Source organism: Triticum dicoccoides, chromosome 4B (assembly GCF_002162155.2).
Source record: "Triticum dicoccoides isolate Atlit2015 ecotype Zavitan chromosome 4B, WEW_v2.0, whole genome shotgun sequence".
NCBI lineage: Eukaryota > Viridiplantae > Streptophyta > Magnoliopsida > Poales > Poaceae > Triticum > Triticum dicoccoides.
Genome location: NC_041387.1, coordinates 531,998,381 through 532,008,558, shown reverse-complemented (window position 1 = coordinate 532,008,558; position 10,178 = coordinate 531,998,381). Strand labels below are relative to the sequence as shown.

General features: G+C 42.1%; 1 protein-coding gene across 7 annotated transcripts; it reads right to left on the bottom strand.

Annotated features, from left to right (window-relative positions):
- Positions 1-761: 761 nt before the first annotated feature.
- On the bottom strand, positions 762-4,571 carry LOC119291299 (box C/D snoRNA protein 1-like). 7 transcript variants are annotated; one of them, XR_005142329.1, is made up of 7 exons: positions 4,223-4,571; positions 3,788-4,126; positions 3,566-3,660; positions 2,291-2,349; positions 1,786-1,924; positions 1,292-1,385; positions 788-1,166 (listed from the first exon to the last, which is right to left on the bottom strand). XR_005142329.1 is itself a non-coding variant. In XM_037570034.1 (3 exons), the coding sequence occupies exons 1-2, from the start codon at positions 4,455-4,457 to the stop codon at positions 3,945-3,947; spliced, it is 417 nt and encodes a 138-aa protein (XP_037425931.1). In that variant the 5' UTR covers positions 4,458-4,571; the 3' UTR covers positions 2,501-3,660; positions 3,788-3,944. The 7 variants fall into 7 exon arrangements, 1 of the variants encoding a protein (XP_037425931.1); XR_005142330.1 differs by having other exon boundaries at positions 762-1,166; positions 2,291-3,670; XR_005142328.1 differs by having other exon boundaries at positions 762-1,166; positions 2,291-3,660.
- Positions 4,572-10,178: the final 5,607 nt, after the last annotated feature.

Below are 10,178 nucleotides of genomic sequence, written 5' to 3'. Positions count from 1 at the left end.
GACCAGGCGCAAAAGTGAGGCCCGTAATATGTGGCGGTGCAGAGAAAATTCAGGCAGAGATAGCGGGACAGAAATTGGTCGGCGCGGATTCCACGAAATCTAGCACCAACCATTTACTCGCTCACCTGTAGGTTGTAGCGCTAGGAAAAAACACAGCCTCAGTTCTTGCCTTGGTCGGCGGCGGTGACTCGGATCTGCGGAAACAACGACATCGGTGAAGGCGGTGACTTTAATCTCATGCAACAGGACATGCTTCTCCCCTTCGTCTCGTTCTCCTCGTACATGCTAGTGGGTCGTTGGCTCCCAAGGGGCAAGCAACATACAACCTTCCTCCCATGTTAGGCCATTAGGTACGGTGTAGGATCAATTTCGCCATTGCTCACCTCATCGTTGAGTCGCCTAGGTTATGGACAAACATATGAAGCTGGTTGGCCAGGCAACAACGATCGTAGGTGTGATTCGGGCCTGGGTCATGTTATACAGGCTCTCACTACTAGGAAAAACACTACCAGTAGCGTAGGTTTTTTACATACCAGTAGCGTGGGTTCCCGCGTTACTGCTACGACGCTACAGCTAAATTTTAGCCGTAGCGCGTTTTTTATCCGGCACTACAGCTATTGTAAGTACTAGTAGCGCTCCCCTCGCAAAAAATAATAATAATACTAGTAGCGCTCCATTTCCCACCTACGCTACTACTATGATATGTACTAGTAGCGCTCCATTTCCACCCCACGCTACAGCTAAGTAATTAGAAATTAAAAAAAATCAAATTCAGATGCAGTATTGATGGATGGAAATCAACACACGTCCAATGCAAAATAAACTAAGGTCACAGAACCAGTTTAGCACTTCCAGCGTTCATGGCTGCAACATTGAACATCTCAACTCCAAGGGATCATGAGATCCCATTTAACATCAGACGCAAACAACCAGACCACTTCTCTAGATGTATCTACCAAGGCTCGGAGTTCAAACGCCGGTGGACCCGAACCCTCCCTCCCTCCTGGCGGTGGCATTGAGGTCCTCCACCTCGGCGACCTCCGGCGACGCAATCACCTAGACGATTATCTGCGCGATGCAGTCTCCGAGCTTCACGGCGAAGTCCGCCTCCGAGTGGTTGAAGAGCACGACACCCACCTGGTTGTGGTAGTCTGCGTCGATCACCCCTGCGCCCACGTCAGGGAAGTAAACACTTATTAGTTCGTGTCCTCGTTCAAATCAAGTAGAGTATTTTCTTTCTTTTTAGCACATGCACATGAATCAATAGTAACAACTAGAGGCTTTTCCATACTTATTGCACAATACATGAAGAAGGCCGGGTCCCCTCCTTGTTGAATCCAAGGAAGACACTGCCCCGAGACGTGAAGAAGGCCAGCTCCCTCCTTCTGCAAATAGCTCAGGTGCATGAAGTTGTAAAGAAACTGAATACAACGAACTCATTGTAATGTATAATAACAAGAAAAAATATGAATCCTAAAGAAAAAGATCATTCTATGAGTCAGGTTGATAGTTTTGAGACACAGGAAAGGATAATTAATGTTGGTAATAGTCTTCATTAGCAAGAACAATGGGCCAAGTTATACTAATTAATATTGCCGCCGATTCACTGTGGCGGACGACTAAACACTGCTGCCTTTACTGATTATTTCCCTGAGATTGGCCAAGCTGCATGGCACGTAGCACCCACAAGTGCACCATCTTCAGTATTTGGTCAAATTTGGACTGAATGTGCCGAGGCAGATGGGGGTAAGCACAAGCATACACATATGGTGGTAAAATACATACCAGCAACCTAGAAGTGGCCATCGTTTTGACATAAGGATCCTTTGGATAAAATGTGTGAGTAGCAAAAACAGATCATCAGTACAGCTCAGCGGATTTAGAAGCTAGTAAGATTCCGTATGCCCAATCAAGTATATATGCCCTGCCCACCAACATTTAACGAATAAATATTTTAAATAAGGAAGGATTAACTACAGATAAATATATGAATTTCTCAAGCTATTCAGATAAGGCATAAGAATAATAATGTTTACTGATTTCCACTACTTCTCTAGCTGATAAAGACATTTTGCATAATGCATGCCTCCTGGATCGAGCAAATCAATCGCTACTAGTGTGAAAGGGAAACATCTGTCCTCGAAAGTTAAGCCAATGCAAATCAAGTAACTATCATGGCTTACTGTATGAGTTGGGTGGAAACACATCAGCATTAAGAATTAAGGTTTATGCTAGTTTGACCAAAACGACGAAGATATATGATATAGCCAAGAAGAAGGTTAGTACATACCTCATTTCAAATGGAATAAATCTAACTCAAAACTGTAAATAACCATGAATTTCTTCAAACTGCACAAAACAAGAAAAATCAAATTACTAATATAGCCTACTAAATAATTAATATTGGTCAAGCAGTTTGCTGAACAGAAAATTGCATGACGTACATCACAAGATAAGACAATTAACAGTAAGTAATTGGTCTCTGTTTTGCTCTTTTTTCTTTTGGTTGCTAGGGACCCAGCTACTCACTGGACCCTCTCCTCTGTTTTTACTTTTTTAGTTAATTTTCATGGCTCCTAATGTAACCTAACTGAGTCTTTGCTATATAATTTAATGCTGAACTTTTTCTAATACACACTGAACTTGCATACAACATATTCATAACATCACTTCTCCTAACTGCACTATGATCTATCCATTCAAGAGAGTTTGAACTTGCTAGCATCATCTCCTAACTGCGTCCATCTCATTATCTTTTACAAAACAATTCTCAATATGGAGCAAATAACAACAGGAAGGAGGCCACCACCATGCACATACAACATCAACATGCAAGCTAGGGGCACAAACATACAGTAGCAAGCATGAATTTTGTAGACTGTGGGAATTAAAGAAACATCAGTAAGTTGGTAGTACACATGACACATAGAAATAGTGAGTAGGAGTACATGGTTTTGAAGTAGTATCTATAGTAATTTGCTACCTTATTTTCAGGTCACCACACTCACAATACAGTAACTGTAAACTACTTCCAAGTTACCAAATTGAAAGGTTGCAACGACGATACCGTATGCTAGATGAGTTGTATGGTTGAAACAGAGAAAACTCATCAAGGTAACCATGTTCCCCTAAGCAACCGATGAACAATGAATAATTTTGCATATCTGAAGAACAAAAGCTTCCCAATTTGCATCCCTGAAAGGAATCCGTGCTCTTAGCTGAGAATAACTCACCTCTGGCCAACGGCCGGTGGGCGGAGCGGCCACTGATTAAGCTCGGGCAAGAGTACAACGCAACATACAACCTTTACAACCTTAAAATATAATAATTGTTGTTTCCTGAAGTTGTGCATCCTTCTAGCTCTGTATCCTAATTTTCTAAGATGTCTTCTAGTTCTAGACATAGGAGATTTTTGTTTAATCCTTTAAGAAATCTATACTACTACAAATGGTTAATGAAAAATATTTTAATTGACTTCCTTATATATCACCAGGACCCAATTTTTTTTTCCTGAGTTGACAGCTTTAATTTAACATGGCTTGGCAGAGTTCACAAACAATCTTACATGGATGTTTTCGTCGTCGCGTTTGACAACGGTTGTCTTGAAGCTATCCAACGACAGCCCGGTCTTCTCGGCCTCGGCGACCGATGCCCCCCGACCTGCAGTTATCTGAAAACCTCAACAACTGTATCTGATTCTGAAGGTTTTGCGTACCATTTGGAACATCACTGACACTGATAAATACATGTACTGTTGTGGACATTTGTTGGAGAACTTGCAGCTCACCTGATCGAGCCGCCGACACCGGCAGGAATGTATGCCTCACACTTATCCCGGTAGAAACAAGCAACCTGGTACATTGACCACTAGTATCTCCTGGTAAACTGAAGACTGAAGCAACAAAAGCAACACATACAAGTTACAAACATGGTCCATGGAAAATTCAGGTTTGGACGGCCAGCCGGACACCCCGGCGCTCCGCGGCCTTGCGGAGGAAGGTGAGCCACGGCGGCAGCTGGGCGCCATGGCGTTCCTCGATGCCGCAGCCGAAGTTGCGGCCGAAGCCGCCGAGCAGCCTGTGGGCCGACTCCCTGACCATGCTCGTCTCCTCCAGCAAGTTGTAATCTGCACGCGGAGAAAAACAGGGGACGGATGGTCAGCATGGAGGCCACGGCGAGCGAGCGAGGGATTGGGCCGGGGGTCGAGGGACAGATCCGTCACCGGAGAGGAGCTGGTTGTCGTCGAACTGGGCGAGCGGGACGGGGACGGTGCGGGGGCGCTTGTGGGCCTGCACGCCGGGGAGGCTGCAGGTGAGGCGGGAGCAGCCCGGGCACCGGTACTTCCACGGCTGCTCCCCGCACTCCTGGCACGGGGCGCCCTTCTCCCCGCCACCGCCGGAGCCGGAGGCGGCGGCGGCTCTGGGGGGCGGGGCCTGCGCCGGCGGCTCCCCCTCCATGGAGGGTTGGGACTTGGGAGGGGAGGAGAGGAGGTGGGAGCGGAGACGGGATTGGGGATCTGGATCGATCAGGCGTTGAGTGTTCTTTTAGACATGGCGTGGGATGGGAACAGATGCAGGTGGTAGCGTGGGGTTTATAACCCGCGCTAGGTTTATAACTCGTGCTACTACTAAGACTGGTCCCTGGAGGCACCATGGAAATTACTTAGTAGTAGCTAGGGGTGAAAAACCCTGCGCTACTGATAAGTAGCAGTAGCGAGGGGTATAAACCCGCGCTACTAGTAAGCGTCTGCCTATAAGCTTTTTCCTAGTGTCTATGGATGCTTCAAATGCAAAGATCACCTTTCGTCGGGCTTGTGGAGATGTTTAGGAATAGGGGGCTGCTGTAAGATAGCATCCACACCTCTGTGAAAGAGCAAGTTGCCATGTTCCTTCATGTTGTAGGTTATAATCAAAGGTTCGGGATTATCCAAAATACGTCCAGGAGATCAATAGAGACCATTTCCAGGTATTTCAAGCAAGATGTGTGTGCTATTTGGGAGCTCAGAGGAGAGAGGATCAATGCACCAATTGGGCAAACTCCTAGCATGATTCGCAATAGCCTAAGATGATAACCGTATTTCAAGGTGACCACTACTCGTAGTTGCTACCTCTTGAGCACTGTGTTGGATTTCTCCGAAGAGGAGAGGATGATGCAGCAAAGTAGCGTAAGTATTTCCCTCAGTTTTTGAGAACCAAGGTAACAATCCAGTAGGAGATCACGCACGAGTCCATCGTACCTACACAAAACGATAGCAACTCGCAACCAACGCTTAGGGGTTGTCAATCCCTTCACGGTCACTTACGAGAGTGAGATCTGATAGAGATAATATTTTTGGTATTTTTTATATAGAGATGCAAAGTAAAAAGTAAAAGGCAAAGTAAAAACAAGGCAAGTAAATAAAGCAGTAGAGATTGATATGATGAGAATAGACCCGGGGGCCATAGGTTTCACTAGTGGCTTCTCTCAAGAGCATAAGTATTCTACGGTGGGTGAACACATTACTGTTGAGCAATTGATAGAAAAGCGAATAATTATGAGATTATCTAGGTATGATCATGTATATAGGCATCACGTCCAAGACAAGTAGATCGAAACGATTCTGCATCTACTACTATTACTCCACTCATCGACCGCTATCCAGCATGCATCTAGAGTATTAAGTAAAACAGAGTAACGCCTTAAGCAAGATGACATGATGTAGAGGGATAAATTCATGCAATATGATAAAAACCCCATCTTGTTATTCTCGATGGCAACAATACAATACGTGCCTTGCAACCCTTTCTGTCACTGGGTAAGGACACCGCAAGATTGAACCCAAAGCTAAACACTTCTCCCATTGCAAGAACTACCAATCTAGTTGGCCAAACCAAACGGATAATTCGAAGAGACTTGTAAAGATAACTCAATCATACATAAAAGAATTCAGAGAAGAATCAAATATTGTTCATAGATAAGCTGGATCATAAACCCACAATTCATCGGTCTCAACAAACACACCGCAAAAAGAAGATTACATCGAATAGATCTCCACAAGAGAGGGGGAGAACATTGTATTGAGATCCAAAAAGAGAGAAGAAGCCATCTAGCTAATAACTATGGACCCGAAGGTCTGAAGTAAACTACTCACACTTCATCGGAGAGGCTATGGTGTTGATGTAGAAGCCCTTCGTGGTAGATGCCCTCTCCGACGGAGCTCCGAAACAGGCCCCAAGATGGGATCTCGCAGATACAGAAAGTTGCAGCGGTGGAATTAGGTTTCTGGCTCTGTATATGATCTGACGGGGGTACGTAGGCATATATAGGAGGAAGGAGTACGTCGGTGGAGCAACAGGGGGCCCATGAGGCAGGGGGCGCGCCCAGGGGGGCGCCCTCCACCCTCGTGACCTCCACGGCTGTTCCTTGGAGCAGGGTCCAAGTCTCCTGGATCACGTTCGGTGAGAAAATCACGTTCCCGAAGGTTTTATTCCGTTTGGACTCCGTTTGATATTCTGTTTCTTTGAAATATTGAAATAGGCAAAAAACAACAATTCTGGGCTGGGCCTCCGGTTAATAGGTTAGTCCCAAAAATAATATAAAAGTGGAAAATAAAGCCCAGTATAGTCCAAAACAGTAGACAAAGTAGCATGGAGTAATCAAAAATTATAGATACGTTGGAGACGTATCAAGCATCCCCAAGCTTAATTCCTGCTCGTCCTCGAGTAGGTAAATGATAAAAAAGAATTTTTGATGCGGAGTGATACTTTGGCATAATTTCAATGTAAATCTTCTTAATTGTGACATGAATATTCAGATCCGAAAGATTCAAGACAAAAGTTCATATTAACATAAAAGTAATAATACTTCAAGCATACTAATCAAAGCAATCACGTCTTCTCAAAATAGAATGGTTAAAGAAGGTTATCCCTACAAAATCATATAGTCTGGCTATGCTCTATCTTCATCGCATAAAGTATTTAATCATGCACAACCCCGATGACGAGCCAAGCAATTGTTTCATACTTTAGAAATCTCAAACTTTTTCAACTTTCACGCAATACATGAGCGTGAGCCATGGACATAGCACTATAGGTGGAATAGAATGGTGGTTGTGGAGAAGACAAAAAGGAGAAGATAGTCTCAGATCAACTAGGCGTATCAATGGGCTATGGAGATGCCCATCAATAGATATCAATGTGAGTGAGTAGGGATTGCCATGCAACGGATGCACTAGAGCTATAAATATATGAAAGCTCAACAAAAGAAAACTAGTGGGGTGCATCCAACTTGCTTGCTCACGAAGACCTAGGGCACTTTTGAGGAAGCCCATCATTGGAATATACAAGCCAAGTTCTATAATGAAAAATTCCCACTAGTATATGAAAGTGATAACATATGAGACTCTCTATTATGAAGATCATGGTGCTATTTCAAAGCACAAGTGTGGAAAGAGGATAATAGCATTGTCCCTTCTCTCTTTTTCTCTCATATTTTTTCTTTTTCTTTTCCTTTTTTTTGGTGGGCTTCTCTGGCCTCTCTTTTTTTAATTTGGGCTTCTTTGGCCTCTTTTATTTTTCATAAAGTCCGGAGTCTCATCCCGACTTATGGGGGAATCATAGTTTCCATCATCCTTTTCTCACTGGGACAATGCTCTAATAATGATGATCATCACACTTTTTATTTTTCTTATAACTCAACAATTACAACTTGATACTAGAACAAAATATGACTTTGTATGAATGCCTCCGGCGGTGTACCGGGATATGCAATGAATCAAGAGTGATATGTATGAAAATTTATGAAGGTGGCCTTGCCACAAATACAATGTCAACTACATGTTCATGCAAAAAGCAATATGACAAAAGTAATGTGTGTCATATGAACGGAACGGTGGAGAGTTGCATGGCAATATATCTCGGAATGGCTATGGAAATGCCATGATAGGTAGATATGGTGGCTATTTTGAGGAAGGTATATGGTGGGTGTATGATACGGGCGAAAAGTGCGTGGTATTAGAGAGGCTAGCAATGGTGGAAGGGTGAGAGTGCGTATAATCCATGGACTCAACACTAATCAAAAGAACTCATGCACTTGTTGCAAAAATTTAGAAGTCATCAAAAACCAAAGCATTACACGCATACTCCTAGGGGGATAGATTGGTAGGAAAAGACCATCGCTCGTCCCCGACTGCCACTCATAAGGAAGACAATCAATAAATAAAATTGTGCTCCGACTTCATCACAAAGCGGTTCACCATACATGCATGCTACGAGAATCACAAACTTCAACACAAGCATTCTTTAAATTCATGATCACCCCAACTAGCATTGCTTTGATATTATCACCTCCATATCTCAAAACAGTTATCAAGCATCAAACTTATCTTAGTATTCAATTCACTCAAAAGAAAGTTTCACATATCTTGAATACCAAGTATATTAACATTAAGCAATTTACCATGCTATTAACGACTCTCAAAATAATCTAAGTGAAGCATGAGAGATCAATAGTTTCTTTAAAACAAATCCACCACCGTGCTCTAAAAGATCTAAGTGAAGCACTAGAGCAAAAATTATTACGCTCAAAAGATATAAGTGAAGCACTATGAGCAAAACTATCAAGCTCAAAAGATTTAAGTGAAGCACATAGAGTATTCTAGCAAATTCTAAATCATGTATGACTCTCTCAAATGGTGTGTACAACAAGGATGATTGTGGCAAACTAACAACCAAAGACGCAAATAATAAAGACGCTCCAAGCAAAACACATATCATGTGGTGAATAAAAATATAGCTCCAAGTAAATTACCGATGGAAGTAGACGAAAGAGGGGATGCCTTCCGGGGCATCCCCAAGCTTTGACTTTTTGGTGTCCTTGGATTATCTTGGGGGTGCCATGGGCATCCCCAAGCTTAGGCTCATGCCACTCTTTGTTCCATAATCCATCAAAAGAATTCACCCAAAACTTGAAAACTTCACAACACAAAACTCAATAGAAATCTCGTGAGCTCCGTTAGTGAAAGAAAACAAAAGACTACTTCAAGGTACTGTAATGAACTCATTCTTTATTTATAATTGTGTTAAACCTACTATATTCCAACTTCCTTATGGTTTATAAACTAATTTATTAGCCATAGATGCATTGAAATAAGCAAACAACACACGAAAAACAGAATCTGTCAAAAACAGAACAGTCTGTAGCAATCTGTAACTAACTCAAACTTCTGGAACTCTAAAAATTCTACCAAAATTGGACGTACTGTAAAATTTGTTTATTGATCAGCAGCAAAAAGAATCAATGCAAAATCACGTTCCTGTGATTTATTGATTTTTTCTCGTGGGCGCAAAGTTTCTTTTTTCCAGCAGAATCAAATCAACTATTATCATAGCTTATCCCATAGGTTCTACTTGGCACAAACACTAAGTAAAACATAAAACCACATCTAAACATAAAGTAGAAACAAAATTTAACACTAAACAGGAACAAAAACAAAGAACACAAAATAAAATTGGGTTGCCTCCCAACAAGCGCTATCGTTTAATGCCCCTAGCTAGGCATAAAAGCGAAGATAGATCTAGGTATTGCCGTCTTTGGTAGGCAATTCCTCAATGAGGCATCTACCTTCTTTAGAATTCTCTTTTTTTCTAGTAATTGTCAAATTTTCAGGCAAAAGATCAAAAAATTCATTTATGGTAAAAGGTTCCTTAATGATAGTAAACATATTGGGATGGACACTTATAGATTTAAGATCCGCAGTTTCTTTACTAGATAATTCACCCTTATTCTTAGGAACATACATTAGCTTAGTATTTTTAGTAGAAGAACTTGGCGTGTTTTGTACGGAAGAAAAAGCGGTTCCCAAGTTGGTAATGATACCCTCAAGTTTATCGATTCTTGTGGAATCTAGATTTATTCTCTCATTAACTATGGGTTCTTTTTCTTTAATATTCTTCAAAGTCATCCCTACCTTAGATCCATATTGGGTAATTTGATTGTGGATCTTTTTATCAAGATTTTCAATTGATTCAATGGTAGAAACTTTATTCTCAATAATTTCAAGTCTTTGCATAACATGCTCCAAAGTTAACATAGTTCCATTAATCAAAAGAGGTGGGGTGCCGAATAAATCTAATAAAGCATTATAGGAATCAAAAGTATGGCTACCCAAAAAATTCCCTCCAGTAATGGTATCAAGGATA

Bases quoted from the DNA above. Each gene is read 5' to 3' on its own strand.
- LOC119291299 (XM_037570034.1), bottom strand. From the start codon at position 4,457: ATGGAGGGGGAGCCGCCGGCGCAGGCCCCGCCCCCCAGAGCCGCCGCC. The intron at 4,127-4,222 runs GTGACGGATCTG...CTCCGCGTGCAG, and splicing joins CGACAACCAGCTCCTCTCCG to ATTACAACTTGCTGGAGGAG.